Source organism: Poromitra crassiceps (genome assembly GCF_964638095.1).
Source record: "Poromitra crassiceps genome assembly, chromosome: 14".
NCBI classification, from domain to species: domain Eukaryota; kingdom Metazoa; phylum Chordata; class Actinopteri; order Beryciformes; family Melamphaidae; genus Poromitra; species Poromitra crassiceps.
This window is the reverse complement of record NC_139633.1, coordinates 4257629-4282194: the sequence shown is the minus strand read 5'-3', so window position 1 is coordinate 4282194 and position 24566 is coordinate 4257629. Positions and strand designations below refer to the sequence as shown.

The 24566-nt window shown below is 41.5% G+C and overlaps 1 protein-coding gene across 1 annotated transcript; it reads right to left on the bottom strand.

The window, feature by feature from the left end:
• Positions 1–3659: 3659 nt before the first annotated feature.
• LOC310789359 (signal peptidase complex catalytic subunit SEC11A) lies at positions 3660–13172 on the bottom strand. The gene is made up of 6 exons (XM_083650988.1): positions 13009–13172; positions 12347–12456; positions 7425–7574; positions 6832–6951; positions 4940–4997; positions 3660–4817 (listed from the first exon to the last, which is right to left on the bottom strand). The coding sequence occupies exons 1-6, from the start codon at positions 13057–13059 to the stop codon at positions 4767–4769; spliced, it is 540 nt and encodes a 179-aa protein (XP_083507114.1). The 5' UTR covers positions 13060–13172; the 3' UTR covers positions 3660–4766.
• Positions 13173–24566: the final 11394 nt, after the last annotated feature.

Here is a 24566-nt window from a genome sequence, read left to right as displayed (position 1 = left end):
TGAACACACACCTTCAAAATGACTCAGCCCACAGATGAGGCATTGTGAGAGAGGTATATGGAAATAGCTGTGTCCACTTCTAACACAATGGCTATAAAGCTGAGCCATCTCAAATCAGGGTTATTGATTGCTTTCATGCTAAAGCTAAGGAGAGATAAAACAGTATAGTATCCCAACAGAAAAAAATATGAAAGTAACGGTACTATTGATTTGATGTCAAAGGAAAATTCATGAAACATGGAAACATTATTTATATAGGCCTAAGCTGGCTACATTTGTATTATTTTGGACATGATTTTAGAACATGCAAATAAAATCTTTCTCGTTGTCTCTTTCTCATGCTGTGATTAAAATCTCTTGATGTCTACAAGGCTGTGTACAAGGTCATGAATGCACTAGGCATTTATGAATAGCCTACAACTCATGGAGGCATTGTAACTCCTCTACTTACAGCCCTTTGTCCAAAATAAGGAAACAAAGTTTTTTAATCTTAATTGCAGCCTCAGCAGACAAGTAGCTACAATGACCATCTTTCCAGGCCTAATGAGATGCAAGTGAAGAATGAGTCATAGGCTACTCATTTCACTACAGAGGCATATATGCCTGGTCATTTTGCAATTCTCAATTAATTCTCAGGCATGAATGTTTCAAGAACTAGGGGAAAAAAGTTAAATAGCGTAGTTGTGTTGAGTATGTGAATATTAGGATTCATATAGCCTACCAGTTTATCACAAAAAGTGATATACCAAATATTTTGCTACAGCAGATCGAAGTCACAGCCTTTGCAAATAATTGTTTTATTCAATATAAATAATTTTCATTGACAAGACAATTGAACACATCATCATTGACATAACATGAAAACAAACTCCCCGACCAAGTGACATTGCAGATGATCTGTAAACATGACAGTTGTAAATACAATCATATAACAAAGCAGGAGACTGTAGACAATGACCAATTTATTTCTTTTTTTGACCGAGGCCATGACTTCATGAATTTTCTTGCGCATCACTTTCTGCTGTTTTGGATGTAGTTTTCTAAAATCTTCATCAACAGCCCCGCCTCCTAAAACAGAGAGTGCAAAAATGAAATACTGTACACCATCAATTGCGCCGACATTTTTCCCTCCACAAAACGTTGCGTTCTCACCTGATTTTTCGAGCGGCTCTCTTGCGTATCCACCCGGGCTTGCAATGCCACTCGCAAAACCTCTTGGAACAGGTCCCCGAGCTCGTTCTGCTCCGGAGCCAAGGCAACTTCCAGAGCATCAACGCCCTGTCCGTCAGAAGCCAGCATGGGGCTCTCCATCACACTCTTCTTGCCCATAAAATGTCCTTCCAAATCAAAGAAATCGCGTTTAAATTCGGACAATAAGTGCGTGAGAGGGGATGACAATATTTTTTAGTGACAATGTCACAACTCACAAGCATCATAATAAGCAGCTTAAGGAACATACAATTAAATCCAACATCTATTAATATGACCAATTGGTATATTGTGCATAATTAGATGAGAAGATGATTCTTACCTGTAGCCCAAAGGTTGCCTCTTGGATTCAATTTAATTTTCGCAACTTTATTCCTAAGCTCAGTCAAATCGAAACTCACTGCAGTGGTAAGAGATATGACCGAAAATAAGACAAGGTAAGCAAATAAACCAGACTGGCAAACATTATTCAGTGTAAACCCTCCCATCGCAACTGTCCTCCAGGGCGCAAATGTCCTAGTGTCTCTATAGTTGGGGATTGCTCAGGCGCACCCTGCTTTTATAGGCTGTCCATGGCCGGGGTGGGCTGTTTTTATATGCAGCCTGAAGAGCGAATGTGAGGTGGTCACTCAACCATGGGTTTCGTTCATTTTCATTCTTTTCCCCTTCCCCCAAGCTTTCAGTTGTTTTGGTCGTGCGTCTTTTACGCACGATATGGTTCTTGTCACTCGCGGTAGATCTGTTTGTTTGCTATGCAAACAATCGCCAACCAACGGTATCAGCAGCAATTAATCAAGTATATCACTGTGTATAAAAACAGAATCAACAGTATAGTAGCTAGTAGCTACAGCATAATTATTATATTTCGCCCCCATATGTGTATGGGGGAGTTCTCAGGTTGGATCCATGGGTTTGGCCAGGACAAATTCTCATGATTTCAGTTACTGCATTTGACAGCTCTATAGGCTACTGTCATCACACTGAACCATCCATCATATGCCACAACATAGGCTACTGAAATAATCAATAAAAGCTATAACACTGATACTGTCTTTTATAGGGTTTGTAAAGTGTAGGCTATTCCCAGTGTGAACTGTCTATTATGATCTGCACATGCTTTTCTTGTTTTGTGTGCACATGCCACAGTTAGTTTGGAGGAACTTGAGAGCAACACATAATTTCCTGCCAAGACGCCCCTGAGGCCCAATCCCTTACTATGAGCAGCATGACATTGGGCCAGTTGTGGCATGCTGCTGTGATCACCATCAACCTCCTGAGGACAGCAGGACCTGCTGATTTCCACCACTAATTTACAGCTGATGACAGGGTCACTTCCGGGTGCTATTAAGGTTGGAAGCTCAGTGGAGGAGCTGCAGCTAATATCTGGCTCTTTTCTTAACCGTTGGCATTCACACACACTTTTGATTTCCACTATTCTATGCTGAATGTCAGGCTAATCAGAATACTGTTTCGGAGCTACTCTCTCCTACTCCTCTAGATGTCTCCTCAGAGATCTGATGAACTGAGACAAGCAGCCACGTTACTATAAATTCAAGATTCACTCTAATAGCCACAGTAATTAGGTTAGAAACTTGGTTACTGTAAATGCAACATTATTTAATAGTGCTGCATTTTCCTTCAAAGGTGTGGAGGATACTCATGACCACCAGGCACAACTAGTTTATTTAGAAATCATATTTTGCATGTTTTAATTCAAAGTATAGAAAATCAGGATGATGATGTCCTGAATTCGAACACAGGAGGCCACATTTACATGGTAGGGTCTATAACATCAGATTATCAGATTTGATAGATTGACCACAGGGATTAGCCTATCCGTAGGCCTACTAGTTTGTTGTTGTTGATTTCACCCATTAGGTGCTGCCGGGCAAAATGGCAATTATCCTACAAACTCATGCTCAGCCTACCATGGTCACAAATATCAGGACTGGAGTGGAACTGAAATCAACATGAGATCATTTCGTCCATTGTAAAATCCTGATACTGATTTGTGAATTTCTTTATCCAGCTGTTTAGTCATGTCTAATAGACTAATAGGGGTCCATTTGATCTGATATGCATTCCCCCCATGCCCTCTGAGGTCTTAAGACTGCTACCGAATGCGTTCAATTTCAGTCCAAGGTCAAGTATCAGAATAGGGTGTGAGGTTCCATTGTTTTAATTTTGATTCAATTTGATCCATGCTTGATACATGTGTGATTACAGTATATGCCAATTACAGTTCCCTCTGCAATGTCTCATTCTCATCATGAAGGACCATGCTCGGGAGGGGAGGGGGGGTGCCCACTGCCCATGTGAAGAGGTGCCACACAACCAACAATACTTTGAGTTTAAGCATGTGTGCTTTCCTGAAAAGGGCACTGCTGGGAACCTGCACACATCCAACCTTTAACGTCTCCTTCAGTGACCTTCAAAGAAAATCAAAAATCAAACAGGCCTGGCAAGCAAATCATTTAATTTACAAGGAAAAATGTGAGCAACAACTGATTCTTGGCAACTGGAGCACAGGAGTAGTTACAGCTATGAAACCCGATCTCGATTCCCCTAATGAAGAGCTGAACCTTATTTTGACTGGGAACGACAGTGTTGGAGTTGGATCAGTTTTGGATTTTCAGATCGTTTTAAGAGAAGATGAAAAATATGAATGAGGTGATGATAGTGTGGTCGCTGGAACAGGCCTTTAAATGATTCCAAAAGCTTGAACATTTAAAAACATGCCGTATGAACTGTACATTCTGCTTTTTTTGATTGATTTGTTTGCTCATCTTCAGAAAACAATACATTTCATGATAGAGTAGAGGATTACTAACAATGTTTGAAATGTCAATTTAATTTGATAATTGTTTCGTAAAGAGCACTAGCAATACAAAAATGCATCATCCTCTCAAAAGGTCTTTCAAAAAGATTTCCAGAAGATGCATATTGCTCATCCCCGCCTAAACCTTAATAAAACAGATGTTGGACAGAAGATGTCAACAATTATGTAAAATAATATGACTTTGAACAACAGTTAGAGCCATCAATAACTTTCCACATCACTGTTGCTCCACCACGTGGGGACATGTATTTAATTCCAGCACTGTAGAGTAGATGGCTTCTGCGATGGCTATCACTATAGAGCATAGCATTTGAAAGAGTTAAAATAATCCATTAATGGAGGGTAACAGATTTCATATTTAATATCACTCATATTCACTTGCCATAAAATACTTCACATATTTTTCAAAAGACAATGAATCAACAAGAAACAAGACTTAATGAACCATTAAGAATGTTGTAATCACATTCTGAAGAAAATTACAAATAAAGGATTGACCTCAACTCAAATCTAGACTAGTTCCCCCACAAAAATACTTTTAAAGCTTGGATTTGTCAAATGTAAACACCCTATCCACAGTTCTACAAAAATGCTCAAACAAATGATACAAAAGAGCCAGTTGGGTTTGACCAAAATCTAACTGAATTCTGTTTTCAAAGGCATGACCGAGGTTTCCTGGACGTGAGCGATCCTCCCTCTGTCCTGAAGTTTGGGCATCTCACTCCCGATGGACCAATACAAAGAGACCCAGCATGAAGAGAACAGCGTACTGGGGAAGGAAAGGGGGTGAGAATTAAATCAGTTCTCAAATCACCCCATGAAATTATAGGTTCATATGAAATTAAGTATGAGAATTCATTGGGAATGGAGGATCAGTGGCGTCAGACTTACCTTGAATTTGGGGTAGTCGTTCATGAGAATGGTAACAATTCCAATGTATGGCACAAACCTGCAGACGAAAAGAACACATTCACTGTCAGGACATTTTAATGATGCATAACACAGGTGTGCCTGTAACTGAATACAAATCATGTGTTTAAAAGGTTTAAAGAATGCGTTTAGCCTTTTAGCCACAGAAACCATCTCTGTGACCAACTGGTCCATCACTGCTGGTTGAAGCAGGAGATTTAAGGGCCATCTGAAAATGTCAGTGTGACATTTACTCCATCATCAGAGATGTGATCAGGACATCACAAAAAATGAAACGTGTCAGAAAACGTTGAATCCTGGGGGGGAGGGGGGGGGGACTCGCATCCTTATGCCATATAACATTTACATTACATTATACGAGGGATGCATTATACATCAAACTCTTGAGCTACTTCTGCTCACACTCAAAATATAAGCGATGTCATCATTGCCATGTATCGTTTTTGAGATATTAATGTTTGTTTGGCAAAACTCATACTAGTTAACTGCCGCGCTTCCGGGGGTTTTGCGGTGTCGTGACGTCACGCTGATTCCTCGTATACATGGTCTGGGTGAATACTCGTTTCTGATTGGCCGGCTCAAGTCTAATCACGTTGTAAATTCATCCGCTCCCCAACCTGCACAGCTGTTTAATTAAACAGCACAGTAACGTTATTCAACTCGCTGCCTCAGCTTGTCTGAGCTGAGCGATCTAGCTTCCTTGCACCATACCATCTCGTATGCAAGGTCCGTCCTATTTACTGGAACATCAAACGTTTCCATTGCATGAGAAGCTGATGGGATGGTTACGCTTGTTCCAGGTATTAGTCGGTTCCCCAAGTGTTGCTACATGTAGGTAAACACTAACGGAGTTATTATGGCTGGTGAAAAACGTACGATTTTGATTGCTGAACTTGCACCAAAAATGTGCGAATGCTTTTATTTTATATTGTTGGCAAACGACAATGGTATAAGCAGGGTAATCAACTCCTAGGTATGCATGATTATTAATGATTAATCTCCTAGCACCCCTCCGCATGCGGCATTGGGTGGTGATTTGATGCCCTCCAATTCCCTTCCATACATCCAACAGGACAAGCTGAGCTCAAACGGAAGTCAGATCATAGCTGGTGTCTCTGCTGCACTTAATAAGCTTTAAAATGTTGCCATTATGCTACACTTTTGAGTAGGAAAAGCCTGAATCCCGGGAAAACTATGGCCGAAAGATATCGACAGACTAGAACGACCGCACCGCAGATATATGCCTCCGCCAACAAGTGCGCAGTCGACATTCATGTTTGAGCCAAATGTGAAGAGAGACATTTCGTCGAGGTGTTACTGAGATATGGCGTTACCGAGCTTGAAAATGGCGTTCGTGAGGTGACAGTGACCTTGACCTTTGACCACCAAAATGTAATCAGTTCATCCTTGAGTCCAAGTGGACGTTTGAGGCAAATTAGATGAAATTCCGTCAAGGCGTTCCTGAGATATCACGTTAACGAGCATGAAACGAGCAGTCGTGATGTTGTCACAGTGGCCTTGAACTTTGACCACCAAAATCTAATCAGTTCATCCTTCAGTCCAAGTGGACGTTTGAGCCAAATTGGAAGAAATTCCGTCAAGGCGTTCCTGAGATATCGGAACCCGAATCCATATCGCATATCAAGAAAAGTGATTCATAGCTGCAGCATTAAAATACCTTGTCTACTACATTTTGGACGGCCCTCTCAGACTCATAGGCAATTAAATGTAGCCTTTATATTGCGTTTTTTTTCAATTAATCATTCAGGTGTACAGGAAACCTGGAATGTGAGGTTACAGGAGGACAGGCAAAGTTATCTGTGTCAACATGGATATTTGTCAACTGGTCTTACCCCCGGGCTCTTCCCACCACATCTTTTTTCTCCAGCCAGTGCTGCCCCTGCTTGTACAGCCCTCTGTCATCCACTGCATTGTTGTCCCCTTTGGTCAAGAACTTAATGTCTCCGTTGTCCCTGTGGACAAAGTCACAGGACAGTTTCAGACCACACTGTGGACCAAGGCTAGTCTGATGAGTGGGCGTGGCTTCCAAGGTCTGGAGCCAGGCTAGACCAAGGCTACCTTCTCAGTGCATCTATGAGTGAAGGATCTTTACATTACATTACATTACGTCATTTGGCAGACGCTTTTATCCAAAGCGACTTACAATAACACATTTTTGTCAGCAATAGAGCAATCAACTATGGAGCACAGTCTATGACAACTACAACATCTTTAGGCGTTGAAATAATCACACAGGCGTATCTGAACATCACTCCACAAACATGCCTTTTCAAAACAAGACCATCTTACAAACAGCATTCTTATCTTTCATAGACAGAACACACACACACACACACACACACACACACACACACACACACACACACACACACACACACACACACACACCGCAAGCAACACTTCACAACAATGTGTGCATTCATACTTTTCATGGATCTTTAGTACTCTGTGTACTATTGGGATCTCTCTGCCTTCTATCCTGAAGACGACGATCTCTCCGACTCTGATGGGATCCTCCACCCGGTTCGTCAGAAACAGCAGGTCTCCTCTATGGAAAGCCGGCTCCATACTCCCGCTGAAATGACAACACAAACAATACAAATCGTGTTGTAAGAGTAGCTATCATTTTTACAGAATGGGTAGACACATCTTTTCAAAATCAAAAATCTTCTGTTGTCATCACATTTAAAAGGAAATGTCACCCCTTGTTCAAATCTACTCATTCATCTCATCTAATTCAGTGAGTGATTTCCTATGTTCACAGAGTCTTCTGACTTCTGACAAGCCCTAGAGAACAGGCCTTCATTCAGCTGTGGGCTACATTCACAGAACAAAGTCAGCTTGACACAGAATTAGAGCTGGGAAATTATATTGATATAATATCAATATAATGATATCACACTAGAGCGCCTCTGGGATTTCATAATATCTTAACATTGTGATATAGCTTAAATGTTGTATTTTGCTACCAGGTGAGCCACAATAAGCACAATAATATATCAATTCAATTCAATTCAAACTTTATTTCAGACACAAGCGCAGGTCCATATAAAAAACAAGACAAGACATAAAATACATAAAAAATGCATTATAAATGCAAAGACAACACTAAAATAAATAAAAGGCATCATAAAACATAGAGGCTCTTTCTCCAATGTCGCCACAAAGGAGAATAAAACCTGGTGTTGCTTAATGCAGGATTGGTTAAGGCCACAATAACCCTGTTCACAGAGGCATCTAATCGACACATAAATCTGTACGTGAGATTTCTCAAAAGTGTATTTAGTGTGGGTATACCCATAGTAGTGACAACTTCTTTCCTTTCCTTTTCTTCCCCTTTAGAAACTAACGTTATTTAGAAACTAACGTTATATTATTTTGTGCTACAGGTGCTTCATATCCAGCTCATTTCACACACCTGTGAGTAAAGCATCAACACTTTGCGCTTACCTGAAAATGTCAGCAGAACACACACAGGTGTAGGAAGCATGGGGGACAACTTTGGAATATTATAGGAATACTATAGGAATATTATAGGATTTAGGATTACTATAGGAATAATGTAAGAATATTATAGCAAATTAATACTAGATCCCTATTGCCAAGTAAAATTTTATTGAGTGTTCTCTCCTACTAGACAGAGCAGGACTAGACACTCAGGGCACAATTTGCAAGCAAAAAAACAACAACGCAAAAACAACTTGTGCAAAAACTTTTTCACATGCACGCTAAGTGCTTCACCAGCGCTGCTACAACTCCTTCCTAAGGGAAACACTGTTTCATAGATAACATATTCTCGATTAAATCGAGAATATGTCTGATAAAAGTTGCAAAATGGCACTGCCGTTATCAGCTCTCACCTGGTCTTTTGCTTGTGGAAGAAGAAAGTTAGAAAAATAAATAAGGGGAAAGCGCACTAAAGGGGTGATATCATACAGCGAGTCAGCGACAAGCTCAAAGGGGTTTCCCGAAGGCCACGTCGGTGTGAAAATATTTGTGTATTTGGAATGATCAGATGAGATGAAGCTGAATGATGAGCAGAACGTTTTGTGCGTGACCTCTCTTCTCCTGCACTGCTTGCTTAACCAGCTGACCAGCCAATCAGAATGATTTCTCTCACCGACTGCACGGCGCCGGCTGAAAAGGCTGCCAACAAGGCGGACTAAAGCCTTTGGTGCGGGAGACACCGCAAAGACGAGGGGCGACAGATGCTCACTGACGACGCTGACAACCGATTATCGGCTCTGTATGTCAGCCCCGCCCCCTTTACAGTTACCTTTTACAGTTAAAGGAGAATTTCGTTTTTTTTTAACCTGGACCCATCTCCTGGCAATAATTATGATTTGGCCACTCACCCAGCGATGTCCGTGGCGTTTCTGGCCGTCCTAGCGTTGTTTTGAGATCAATAGCGTCCAAGTCAGTTGTAAAATGGAGCTGATTTGGGGCCAAGTGTGAGCCTGTCTTTCCTGCATCTAAATAGCTATTTTTATTCCCGTTTTCGCCACATATCGTAATAATGTGATCCCGGCCTCAACATCCACCAGAGTGATATTTCGCCCCAGGCCATTTCCTGGACTCTCACAGGGATCAAATTACCTCAAACGTGATCTCGGTCACCAAGTCTCGTGAAGTCCCGCGATACTTTCCTGCCGACTGGCCAACTACAGGTAGGACGCTTTGCGGTGGTGGTTTTAGCGTAACCTATGTGGGGTTTGGCATAACCTTCGTTATTTCGAATCCCACATAGGTTACGCCAAACCCCACATAGGTTACGCTAAAACCACCACCGCAAAGCGTGTACCTGTAGTTGGCCAGCCGGCAGGAAAGTATCGCGGGACTTCACGAGACTTGGTGACCGAGATCACGTTTGAGGTAATTTGATCCCTGTGAGAGTCCAGGAAATGGCCTGGGGCGAAATATCACTCTGGTGGATGTTGAGGGATCACATTATTACGATATGTGGCGAAAACGGGAATAAAAATAGCTATTTAGATGCAGGAAAGACAGGCTCACACTTGGCCCCAAATCAGCTCCATTTTACAACTGACTTGGACGCTATTGATCTCAAAACAATGCTAGGACGCCCAGAAACGCCACGGACATCGCTGGGTGAGTGGCCAAATCATAATTATTGCCAGGAGATGGGTCCAGGTTAAAAAAAAACAAAATTCTCCTTTAAACAATTGACTTAACTCGCTTGACTGTTCTATCATTGAAATGAACAAATAATGCCTCTACCTAACCTGACCTGCCTCATCACCATCATATCCCCATTAGGCTAATGGGTTAGGGCAGGGGTTCCCGACCTTTTTCGGCTTGCGACCCCACAAAAATCTAGGGACCACAATTTTTTTGGTACATCGGTAATAGCATCAGTGACGTCATCAGTGACATAGATTTAAGCCCATTGGCTGGGGATGTGCTCAACTGCTACCACCGACAACACCAGTATACACCGACTAGACCAGTATAAACGGAGCAGTTTGCTCACGTGGTTGAGCAGCGTCAAGTCAACCAGAATAAAACAGAAACTTCCGGTGAGAACCTTCAAAATAATGGCATTTAATTAAATAAAAGTAATAGTGTTACTGATGCACGTTGCAACATTTGTGTGTGTGTGATCCAAAATACAGATCACACATAGAACACAGACAAATTGGAGGAAGGTCTGCTGCCATTCGAAAAGTCAATTTAACCCATACTGAGTTGACTGTTCTGAACAGCCAGCAGCCTATCTCTAGCCTAATGTTGTTTTTTGTTGCTACTTTATTCATTTTAACACATTCACTGCCAGCCGTTTTTTCAATACTGTAGGTAGGTTCTGCCAAGTTTTTTTTTGAGGATTCTGGCTCATCTTTCAAGAGCAGAGGATTCTTTTCTGCTAAGATTTTGTGAACACAAATGATCTCAAAAGAACTAATAGAATGTGTGCTTTCTCTGTCTAAAAGAGTTAGTTTGTAGAGTTAGTAGTTATGTAGGCATTAGCAGTAGAATACAGCATGGTTTCAGCGTCTGAAAATTTATTCTGAGATAAATGGCTTTTTGTGAAATTCAATAGAACAGTCACTTTAACCATTTATTTTTGGCGTAAGACGTCAGACATCTAAACAATAGTTTTGAACAGTAATTTCCTCCATAGCAGCAGGAAACCCCCCTCTCCTTCAAACTCCTCCCTCCGTGGGTGTGTCTCTGGTGGCTTTGCAGCGTTTGTCACAAGCGAGGCTCTGCCTGTCTGTGCTGCCTGGCTGCTGGCGGCTGCTCTTTGGGCGAGTCTGCATGAGTCGTTTCGGTTGTGAGCTCAGCTGCAATGAAGCTGCGTGCGATTGTGGGCTTTCTGTCGGTGTTTCAAAGTGTGTTGCACGCATAATCTATTATGCAAATTTGCAATCCCCCACCGCCAGCTCCCAGCACGATAATGCGCGAAAGCGAAAGCGTTTTCGCCAATCCATTTTACAGTATGAGAATGGTTTCCTCGCGCGTTCCCCTGCAGTTTTGGCTCGGCTTTTTCTAGTCTGGAGAGCACTGTCGCCACTTAGTGGGTCGGTGGAATGGGTTGTACACGTTCGGTGGCTCCAATATTTTTATAGGAGACGTGGGGGGCGTTGATCCACGTCCCACCGTCAACTCGTCATTGGCAGTCAACCGTTGGATTTTTTTTGACGAGTCAACTCGTCATTGGCAGTGAACGTGTTAAAAGGTCTGATGTAGACTAAACTGTGTTGCACAATTTATTTCACTAACTGTTGACAAAATGTGCTAGCAACTTACAATAATCGTAAGTCGCTTTAAAGAGTCTGCTAAATGACATAATGTTATGCAATGAGGAAACAATGCATGATATTGAGTGACAAGGAAGTTCGTCCTATCAGGTGTGTGTGGGGGGGAGATTGTAATTGCAATTATTGGATCTCTCCAGCCAAAACTACATCTGAATAACCTGTTACCTCCTCCCAGAATGTTTTATGACCATCTGAGGAAAAATTTGAACCAATAATAAATTGTAAAAACACTCTTCTATTTAGCTACTCTTACTGTATTGTATATTTTTGCATTAAGCCAAAAGTGTTGTCTCATATCATATCAGCATTACCTTACATTGCAATAGTCCACTGTCTTTGGAGCATATTGTTTGTTATGTTCTCTGAGAAAAAAAATCCCTGCAGACCTGGCCACGAGCCCCCTAATATCCATGAGAATATTTGCCCATTCCAATTCTGACTAGTCCAGTACAGAATAAAAGGTATTAGCCCCCTGCTACCAGCAGGTTGGTCATTGCATTTGTTACCAATGGTAGTGCACCAACATGGCTGGCAACTGTAATGGTCAGAACAATAATACAATGCTTACCTGAGAACCACAACGATAGGACTCTCACTGCCAGTGACAACCATTAGTCCCTTCCAGATCATCAGTGCAGAGGACACAATCATACCAAAGTTCAGCACCTGGTAATAGAGCTGCATACAAAAGTGTACATGCTTTAAAAGTCATATTTGATCAATCGCCAACAGTCTGCACGCCTTCAAAACATAGGGTAGTGTCGATTATGGCTTGCATCAGAGTCAGGCTATCTGCAAAACATTCCTTAATTGTTGCCTGATCGTCTAACGTTACCGTTAGCTCATTAGGCTTCCTCGATCATAACAGGTTTGTATTCGTTGTTCATTCATAAACACACCAGCTGGAACAAAGAGTGCATAAACGAGAGTAGTGGAATCGACGTCAACTGAGGAAGTTAAAGTTAGCTAGCTATGTTGAAGTCAGACCATTCTTTTTAACGATATATAACGGCAGCCAGTGTTCTTTTCGGTTGCAGTATAAAGCGAGCCTTGTGAAACGTACGTGTACACAAAAGAGAATATTGCATGCAGCTAACAGGTGACAGATACACTGCAACGTGTTATTGGAGTTAGCTAGCGGGCGTCGGCTAACGTTAGTTAGTTAGCTCAGGTCCCTCCATAGAAGGAAGCAATCACACCATCAGAATAAACTAACGGCTGCGTACATACCTGTCGCTTATTCATGCGACGAACATCGTCGAGAAAGTCAAACGATAACATGGTTGCAAACACTACTATATAGAAAAGCACCTAAATCACATGAAAACGTTGAAAGTAGCGGACATATGGATGCACCACGTCAGGCAGAGAAAGTTGCATCCGAATCTTCCGGGTGCGCTCGGGCGGAAGTCCCGCCCACTTCCAAACGCTTTGTTGAGGTGTCACTTCTGGATACGGGCGCGTGGAGGACGCGGGTTTCTTTGCTTGAACAACTGCAGTGAGTCTTCTTCTTCTGTTGAACTGCAGTGAGTGCACCGTTCTAACTGTTTTGAGGAGTTTATGCAGGCAGTATGCAGTGTTTTACAGCTGAGACTGAGGTGTACTGTCTGTAAACAGGTAACGTTATGAAGTCTACATCAGACAGAAAACAAATCAGGACATTCTTCAAATAACATCTTACAGAGAAAAGACTATTTCAAGATTTGTGATATATATAGGCCTAATGGACATTATAACAAAATGTGCATTTCATTTTCGACCTCATATTACAGGTGACATCTGGGATTGAGTGGAAGCGTCCGGTCCAGTTCAGTTTCCATAGCCAGAGGCAATACCACAGAGCTCTGCTCCAGGTGCTGTATGGTCAACTTTAGTAGGCCTAGTAGTTCATAGTCACTTCTTCTGCAAAGTAAACGATCTAAACAACGTGGATCCTTTAGGCCATGTTCACATTACAGGCAAATCCGATTTGCTGCTAAAGTCATTCATCATCATTATCTTGATTGGTTTCCCAAATCTGATTTGGGAGTGTGTCTGCACTGCCACACATCTGATTTGGCCTCCTAGTCTGAACATTATTATGTTCAGACTATGGAGGCCAAATCAAAATTTTTGTTTTGTTTTGTTTTTCTCATCTTCTCCCCAATTGTACTTGGCCTATTCTCCCTGCTGTCCCGGTCGTTACTCACTCCACCCCCCTCTGCGGACCTGGGGAGAGCCGTAGACTAGTACATGCTTCCTCCGATACATGTACAGTTGCCAGCCTCTTCTTTTCACCTGACAGTGAGGAGTTGGCAGTGAGGAGTGGCAGGACGTAACATGCAGGAAGGATCACACTATTCCCCCCAGTTCCCCTCCCCCCGAACAGGCTGACTGACCATAGGAGACGCTAGTGGAGTGACCAGAACTCATACCTCACCCAGACATGGCCAGTTGTGTCTGTTGTAACGTCTGACCAAGTCGGAAGTACCACTACTGGGAATTGAACCCGGGTCTCCGTGGTGGTAGGCGAGTGCTTTTTACACTACCCAGAAGTAGCCTGGGTAAACCCAGCCTCCACGTGACCTCTATGTGCTATCAGTCACGAAGAAACTTACGCTACAGGCATAGCCTGTGATGTCACGTTGAAGGCTGGGTTTACCCAGGCTATGTGTTTAGTGTGTTCAATGAAAAAGTTGAGTAAACTGTGTAAACTGTGGCCTCCAGGCAGTATAAGCAAACAACCAATATAAAAACAAATCACTAGTATGAAATTAATCATTTATGTCATTAATGTCAAAGGTGGGTAAACATTACTCCACAAATAAAAACGTGTGTGTAAACTGACTTTCTCCATGACATCAGCGTTTATGATTAACACTGGCCTCTGTCTCAATTTTGTGATAGCCTGCTGATCACAAACAGGAGAACTCTCGGTTGGCAGGTGAGTAGCTTACACCCATAGTGATTATACACGGGTTTCCTTTTTCCCTTTATCATGTGCTGCATCTAATTTCCTGTATGAAGTGCATAGGAGATAAGCTCATTAGTGACCACACACCTGAAACCCAGCAGAAGTATTATTAAGTTGTTGACTCAGCCTGTGGGGATTATTAGCAACACATCTGTCACACCTGTTTTATTCAAACGCAGGATATCATTTCTCTGAGTTTATATGATGCATACTTACGTAATTGTGTTTGTGTTGTTTCACAGTTCATGCTCATTTGAGGAAATTGTATGAGACTGCTGGCTGTGTGGTTTTCTGAATTACGTTTTGTTTTCCACCTGATACAGTATGTTTGGCTCTCCTGAGAGACAACAGGGACACACCGATATCACTACTGGTATCACCTATAGTGCCTATAATAAGGTAGGTGTTTTGGACAATGCCCCAACAGTAAAATGTAATGCATATACATACATACATACATACATACTGTGTGTATATAGAGATGTAACGGTATGAAAATTTCACATCACGATTATCGTGACCAAAATGATCACTGTTATCGTATTATCAGGATATTCATAACAAAATTATGAAAATGTTCAAAAAGTACTGAGAGACTCACCAAAATAATTTTTATATTTATAGATTTGTATTGAAAACGCAGACCCAAATAGTATTGATACACTCACTGAAATCATTTCTCCAAGGCTGCACGTTTGCATCTGGGAGACTGTTGCCAACTTTGGTTGATGATGGACAGTATTTACCATGGTTTTCAAAGCACTGTAATCATGGTACCACGGTAATCACGGTACCACGGTTTTAATGATAATGAACATTTGAAACGGTACGGTTATCATAAGGAATTTTATCACGGTTGTCATTAAAACCGGTTATCGTTACATCCCTATGTGTATATATAATACAGTATCTATTTATCTATCTATCTATCTATCTATCTATCTATCTATCTATCTATCTATCTATCTATCTATCTATATCATATATAGTTGATTAGATTTCTCCATTGAAGAAAAATCGATTATCTCAATAATTATTGTTGTCTACTAATTGTCTAGCTTGCTGGGGTTCAACTAATGCTATCAGCATTGAGTATCAGTGCGCTGGACGACAGCACCAGCACAGAGCAGCAAAAGACTCACTCCACCCTCTGCTGATAGAAGACAACATGAGGTGAGTGGGCTTGGCTGTTATTATTCCAGATAACAGTAGAATACCACAGCTCAAATATCTGTATACTTTAAGCCCTATTAAAGCAACCCAAAAGCATGGCAACATATACAGCTGAACCTGGATGTGCACAGATAGCATTTGAAGACCAATTGAATAGTATTTCCAAAGCATTATATTCAATGGGAAATAAATAAACAAACAAATAAACATTGCCTGAATCTCATTCATTCAATCTGTCGAAGAAAAACTATTTAGTTTACCGTAATTGATTTGTATTTGTCAGTGCTTAATGAATGAATATTCAGGCACATGTTCAGTAATGGGATAAAGGAAGTTATCAAGTTCCCATCACTCTGGCCTGGTGTGGGGCGGCTTCCTGACATGATGCAGGTTCAGTCATCTCTCTATAACTGCTGGGCAAATTCTGACTTTTAATTAGTCTTAGGATTTGAAGAATAGTTTTTATCTATTGATGCATTTCTTTCCTAATGGGAGCACTTTCTGTTATTATGACACATTTTACGAAGGTAATAGTGCATAGACAAAGTGTCGTGTTATACAGCGTAATGTTCTCTGTGATGTTTTATGGACTATGATTCATTTGTGATTCATTTGTGTGGCTGATTGTTTTCACCTTCAGTCCTGTGTAGTTCAATCAGTTGGGAATGTTATAGTTAAGGTTTTCAATGGCACTGGGGCCACACAATATGCACTCATGGTAGTCTATAATAATTTAGATAAATAGATAGATTTGGCATTTGAAAAATACAAAGATAGAGGAAAGACGTTGGTGTTTTGCAACAGGAAGTGACACAGAGCTGTGTGCTGTGTGTGTGTGTGTGTGTGTGTGTGTGTGTGTGTGTGTGTGTGTGTGTGTGTGTGTGGCCTATTGTAACGTGCCAGGAACTACCACAGAAGCCGTTTGAGTACTTTTGTCAGGTGTATGTCTGTCAGACCCCCCCCCGTTGTAATTTTTTGTTTTTGCTCCAACTGAAATTTTTTATGGTCACTCACAATGAATTCAGTAGGTCACGGGTTGGCTTATATAAGGATTTTTCAAAATGTCTATGGAGAAAATGAATGGGAAACTCTCTTCCGGGGCAAGAGATGTCACGTGACTGTTCAGCTGTATGAGCTTACTTTTTCAATCATTTGCTTCAAATGTCATACATTTATAAGACGCAACCCGCAACCAGCTCCAAACTGCAGGAATATTGTTTAAATATTGTTGAAGTGAAGGCTATTTTTACAGCCCCAAAGTGCATTACCATTTTTGGATTTCATTCAACAGATTTAGCCTTTCATTTCTCCCATGAGAGGGAACCATGGTGCAAGATATGGATCAGAATGTCATCATTTCCAAGTCAGCAAAAGCTGGCTGTGCAGAGGTAGATTAACTCAGCAGTCAACTTTGCGATGGCACAGAGACCTGCGACTTTTGCTGGATTGGAGATAAAACTTTTTTCAAATGCCAATTAGTCTGTGGCATTTAAGAACGTGCAATGCTTTTCATATGATCTGTCCAAATGGTCAGAACTACGTTGGCCCGGCAATTGTAATTGCAACAATATGAGGTGAGAAGAATCACAGGCTTGTGAGAATCGTCCTTAGATGTACCATACTCGCCAGTATCTGTTCCTGTTTTATTCTTTTATTTATTTATTTATTTATTTATTTATTTATTTATTTATTTATTTATTTATTTATTTATTTATTTTATCATTTGATTTAATGAGGTCTCACCAACACCTCCATTGTGTCTCTGATGTTGTACAATATAAGCCTTGGCTGAATTTAAATTGTGTTGCCTGGCATAACCTAGCAGTGTAGTAGTGTGGACCAGTGCATAATTATGCCCTCTTTTGTAGTCCTACTGCTACTTCTCTATCAACATGATATTGTGTTGACACTTCCTGTGACAGTACAGTACTATAGTGAGCAGGTAAAACAGATGGTGTTCTGAACAGGAAGTCATAACACAACTGGGTCAAGTGGGCGGGGCTACATAAGGTGAATCGAGGAACATGTAATCCTTCCATTGTAGTTGGAAAACATGGAAACCACCAAAACTGGAATTATACATCATATAATATCATAATATATATACAGTATATATCAACAATATCATGTTTGATATGTCGCATCGACCTATAAGCCTGACCATATGAGTGCTGCTTAATGTACTGAATGTGCTCACGACCCAAGGCTGTCATCACATAAACTCAAATTTATGTCCTATTAAATGAGATGGCAAATATTTAAGCTTTAACTTGCAAAATGTCTCGAGTTAGGCACTTCCGATTCTCTCATTTTCCGTGTCTTGCCGTGGGTCTTTATTCTGAGATTACTGTAATTGCGTTGATCCAGTGCTTCTTATTTCATTCCATGAGAGCTACTCAGTGCAGCATGAGGAGCTATGCCAACGCATGCTGTCCCCTGTAATGTCCCTGCTTCACTCATTAGTCTTTCTGTAACGTCGTCTTGCACCATCCTGATCAGATCATCAGGAGTGTCTCATCTTCTGACAGGGCCCTTTCAGGGTATGTGATTTACTGCTCCTTCTGCTAATAACCCCACAATGATGGTGGCAACGTGGAAGAGATCCTACAAAATGTAGGAGTTAGCTCCAAGATTATTTGAGTTCCAAAACACTGTTCATCCATTCATAAGTCAATATCTCAAATCGATCTAACAGGAGGATCCATATAGTGCAAATGTGTTATCTTTTTTATCACCCAAAGACAATGTCCTGTATCTTTTAAACTGCATTATAATTTGTTTTCATTTTGTGCTATCAATCATTTTGTAGCTGTCACTCCCCCCCCCCCCCCAAAGAATTTTCAAAATAAATACCATATTCCCTCCTTGTTTATCATTGTGCCAATTTATGGTTGATTATTTAAAGACTAAAATTAATACATTTTTCAAGTAGCAATCCCCCCCCCCCCCCCACAAAGATGACACTTTTAGCCATGTTAAACCGAAAGTTCACCTCCAGCTTTATCCTATACGTCTGGTCAATTAAAAAGCAGGCATCATGTGATAGTGTGCGTGGTGAGTGAAGTGAACAGTAGGGGGCAGGAGTGTCATGTTTCATGATCTGCCCCAAGTTGTCATCAAGCTCAGTCACACTAAGCGGACATGAAAGGCCCGTCCGGTCCGCCACCTCAGCAACATGCTGACGGGCCTGGACTTGAGTCATGGTTTGGGTCAGGATGCCTCCACAGACACATACACACGTCTAATGAGCTGCAAGAATAGCTCAAGTGAAGCAGCAGCTAGACACACCACAAGACAGACGGGGGGGAATCTGCTTGATAGGGACGTTTTTTTTTACGGAGTGTCTATTCATACCCGGGTGTAAATATCTTCTGTCGTGTGTTGTGGGGCTATTCGTACCCCCTATTTACAAGCACAGCACAGTGGAGGAGGAGCTGCCGGCGAGGCAGAGCAGTAGGCTACGACCTACTACCGTATCACACACTACATCCATCCAGCTTTTAATTCAATTGCCTTATTTTGCGAGACAAAGATGAAGCCAATACGCGCAGCTGTCTGTCTGTGTCTCTCTCTCTCTCTCTCTCTCTCTCTCTCTCTCTCTCTCTCTCTCTCTCTGAGGCCATTTACACCTGGCGTTAACATGCCTTTTCTGTGATCAGATTGCAATCAGATTGTGTTTTATCACTTGAAAGTACAGGTGTAAACACCCCCAAAACGCATTGAAGAAGGATTGCAATCTGATCGGCCAAACCACCTCCGGAGGTGGTCAGGGAATGCATTGTGTACACATTGAACACAAGTGTAATGCAATGTGTCCTCTCAATCTGGATACAGCAACTGTATGCGGATTGAGAGGACAACCATTTCTGCAATCAGATTGCAGAAAATGCATGTTAACGCCAGGTGTAAATGGCCTCTCTCTCTTAACGGTACTGCTGGGCCTGGCTGTGCACGCTACTAACGATTCTTCGAGATTTAGGTTTGAATGAAATAAATTGTGTTTTGTTCTTTAAAGTTTAACTGTGCCCACTCCACTCTCCTCCGCTCCGGTCCTCTCTTGTCATCAAGGCTCTGACAAACGCTCACTACCTGCTTTGCTTTTGAGATCTGCTTTTCTCTCCCTCTCTCCTTCCCTCTCCCTCTTTACACTTGCAACATTTGATGGAAACATCAATGAATCTTTCGGGATTAAGGTTTGAATGAAATAAATTACGTTTTGTTCTTTAAACTGTCCTGACTCCAGATGGTATTAGTCCAACGTGCCAGAAAACCACAAAACAAACAACAATGATAATGATGATGATGATGATGATGCTGATAAGAATAAAATGATATTATAGGGATATGATTCCGTTTCAGTTGTTCTAGCCTCATATCTAGTCTCGTATGGGCGACTGATGTCAGTGTCAGGGCGACTGTCATTATCCATTCACAGCAAAGTGCGGCTGTTCAATTTTCAGAGCTTCTGTCTCTTCTCCACACTAACGAGGGACTTTACACCGAAACAGAATTGAATAGATCCTTCTACACAATGCTGCAAGATGCCCATCTTTTTGAAATGGATATACTTTTTATCTTGTGCATTTCCATAAGAGACGCAGAAGAGAGGAACAAGAACAATAGTTGTGTATTGGAAGCAAACCAGGGGCGTAGTAGTGGGGCGTAAATGCAGTTACAATCAGTATTTACCACTACACCCCTGAAGCGAACACTGTGCATCTGGCTATATAAGATAACACTAAAATCAGATGGTTGACATTGTCGCTGTTTTCCACTTGTCTTTAGTATCACAGAAGTGATTTACTGGGCAGCTATCAGATCAAACCGTCAACGAAGTCGCCTCCACATTTATTTCTTCCCTACTTCCCGAGAAGACCATCCAACCCTGTTGCACGATCCATCGTAGATCTGTCACAGATTATACCAAGGAGAAAACGTGTCAAAAATGTGGTCTGTCTAATGGAGCCGTCTGCTTCAGTGTCAGACACAAGCTGCTTTCACACATGTCTGGAATTCAGGAGTTATCTAGAGCAGTGATTCCCAACCTGTGGGCCGCGGCCCCCTGGTGGGCCGCGAAGGTATTGCAAGTGGGCCGCCAAATCATTTCCAAAAAAGTATGATTTTTGAAAAAAAAAAAAAAAAAAAAAAAACATTTTTTTTTGAAAGATTTTGAAAAATCATACTTGAAAAAGTATGATTTTTGTTTCTTTGATGTTATTGCTTTTGCTTGAATTGAAGTTTCATCTTTACATCATCTTTATATTGGGTTTGTGTTTATTTGTAACCCTATCGATTTAATGGGCTTTCTTCTGATATTTGGATTTTGTTTGGATCTGATATTGGATGTCAAATTGTTATGAGAATGCATTTTTCCATTGTTGAAGGATACCGTTATTTATTAATCATTTGTTAATTAGCCTGTTACAGACAGCCCCTTGCTTGTCATTTCTGACATCTGTGTGGTGCTGATGGACAGCTCCTTGAATGATTGGTGTGTGTGTGTGTGTGTGTGTGTGTGTGTGTGTGTGTGTGTGTGTGTGTCTGTGTGTGTGTGTGTGCGTGTATGTGTGTGTGTGTGTGTGTGGACAGCTCCTTGAAAACTGTAATACTGAAGGTGTTGCAACATGTTACAGGTGCTGTGTTAGTGACTGTGGAGCTTCCAACATGTTTCTCCTGTATTCAGTTCAGTCCTTTATGTTCAATTTTCAATAAAAAAGTGCTCTGAGAACGCATTATATGGCCTTTGTATTTATGGGGTCGGAGGTGGGCCGCGAACATTTTTGAGACATAAAAGTGGGCCCTGAGTTGGAAAAGGTTGGGAACCACTGATCTAGAGGCCATCCGTATGGCGGTCTATGTGTGAACAGATTTTGGAGGCTCATGCGCGCTCCCGCGAGCCTCCTCCTAGCCGTAGGGAAGTGTACCCCCAGCCGTAGTGCCAGGAGCGGATTGTCTGTGACAATTGTCTGCGGACTGTGTGTGAGGCCACCACACTCTGTGTGAGGCCACCACACTGTGTGTGAGGCCACCACACCTGTGTGTGCTAGCCTTTCTCCCTGTAAACACACTGATTTGGCTCAAGGAAACACACTGTATTTAACACTGACATCTAGTGTACACACCATGGACTGTAAATATACTGTAGGTACACATGCAGTCTTTTCTCAAGTTAGAGATCCAGAAACGTTGTGTGCTTCTTTGTGTAGGCCTGCCATAAGTGATTGGATCATGGACAGTGTATCCGCCCCAAATGTATAAGTGCTATTCTAACTTCAGTTGAAATCAGAGTAACGGTGTTGTGAAGTTGTTTGAAAACAAACGATTCATGATGAGTGTGTGAATATCTACAATATTTTTGTTATTTTTGTTATACTTAAATCTCCTTTTTTGGCCACATTATCTGTGTAGACCTGTGATGTAGTTTAAAACTTGTAGTGAAATGTTTCGAATTGTCTGAAATTGTAGAATGGTAATGAATAGGTTATTATCAGTGGCTATCTCCAATATAGCAACTCTATTCGTAGCCACTGTGATGCTTTATGTCATGACTGTATGTCAGGACGATGACAGCCTGCAATGTGACTGAACCCTCTCAGATAACAGGGGGGACAGACAGACTGAGATAACACTGGCTCATTTTTCTTCCAACATGCATGTACTGCATCTCACAGTGAGTCAATGTACATGACACCAGGTGGGTGTCTTTCACTACAATATGATTCAGCCAACATCCCTGTTGTGGCTGCCATTTTGCATAATAGCAATTTTCTATGATTAAGAATGTAATTAAAATGTATTCCACATTTCATCTACTTTAACCATTGACTTGAACAGCTTCTCCAAATGAACAATGTACAATCATGTGTTTTATTTTATAGTCATTTGCATTCGGTGCAGTTTCTAAAAATGCGGAACACTGTAACATGACAGGTAAACACTGTTACACTATAAAAGCACAGCAGCACCGTTAGCCACTGTACAACAGTGCCATGTGAATGAGCTACATTTGGCTTGATACATGATTCAACAGACTGCAACAGTTACAGTTACATGAGTTACAGTGTAACCCATGTATCAATGTACCTATCTGTAAAATATACTTACAAGGGTGACTAAGAAAAAGACAAGATAATTCATCGTTGTACATTTAGACATACTATACAGTCGGTCTGTGTGAGGGAACGCGCACACGTTACTTCCGTTTTAAGGCCGTGGGGGATTTCCCCCACGCTGACCCATTGATGTCAGTGCGCTGACCACGCCTCTATCCTGAATCTATTGCTACTCTCCAGTCCAACCAATGGACTGGACATTCATGTAGTACAGACAATTACACTGACCTGAGATGACATTGGGATTACAGTAACAAGCTGTGATCTACAATATGTGAAGTAGAATACAAACCCAGACAAGATACAACAATGCATAACATGTAGCCATTGTAGAAATCTCACTTCCACTATGACACTATGACACTGTGACACTGTGACACTATGACACAGTGTTGTTTGAACCCTAAGATTCGTTGAATGCAGGATATAGTAGATGCAGGGTGCAGCGGTTTCTACAATGGTTACCACAATATACTGTATAAGGGAGTCAAACCACAATAGGTGATAATACCAAGGAATGGTGAATGGCTAAATCATTTACTTAAAGCCTAGATCAGACTACAAGACTCAAGCCTTCAATTTCTACAAAGTGCAACTTGCCCAACTAGGGCAGTTCAGACGAAACATTTACCATCGGGTCAGGAAGCTGTTCACACTATGTGACGGGACAAAGGTGGGCATCACACACACGACCTCATTCTGTCATTCAAACATATTTATCCAATCAGCCAGAACTACAAATACAACAAAATAGCTATTCTGTCATTTCTTGATATAGAAGCTACAGTCTATATTTACGGTACATTATGGATTTTGAAGTGACATACAGGGATTTTGGTATCATACTTCTTTCATTCTTTCACCTAATTTTGAAAATGGATTGATTCAGGGACATTGTCATTTTATGTTCTACGAGATTTATTCTTCCTACAGAAATTGCATAGCAACTTAATATTTGAGCAAGGGGAGCTGGGAATCTTCCTGACAAACTACCTATAACTGGAAGTTCTTGCTGTTCTCTTGCAGTTCATCATTTTTAGTCTTATATGAGTCTTGTGCTGCCTCACTCCACAGAGGCCTAACCAGACTCTGCCGGATAAGATCAAGACTGTATCCGCCCAAACAGTGCCAGGGCTGGACGCTGCCAGACCACAAGTTGGCAGTGTTGAGCCCGTCCACACTACAGGATCATCTACTCTGTCAGGCCCAAGTGCCGGCCCCTCCAAACCCAGACTAGCCCCGACTCAAATCGAGTTTAGAGTCAGCCTTAAAATCATATAGTCTGACTTAAATCAGCTTCCTTATTTGGTTGATTTGTTCTGTCTCCTGGTCTCTGATGGTTTGAGCTCTTTTTGTCGTAGATCAGCGGAGCTGCCAGCAGCCTCGTGTCAGAGACTTTTCCTGCTCCTCCTCGGCTGTTTTGGGCTCTCTGACACAAAAACAGTGATTCTGCTTCAGGATTTCATCAATGAGAAAATCAATGACATTTTGTTCAGGATACTGTTCCATAGTGAAAATCAGTGACCTTTGACATTGCGAGATAACGTATT

Coding starts and splice junctions, on each gene's coding strand:
- LOC310789359 (XM_083650988.1), bottom strand. CDS start 13,059: ATGTTATCGTTTGACTTTCTCGACGATGTTCGTCGCATGAATAAGCGA. Junction 12,457..13,008: donor GTCGCATGAATAAGCGACAG/GTATGTACGCAG, acceptor TTTTGTATGCAG/CTCTATTACCAGGTGCTGAA. Junction 4,818..4,939: donor ACGACTACCCCAAATTCAAG/GTAAGTCTGACG, acceptor TTCCTTCCCCAG/TACGCTGTTCTCTTCATGCT.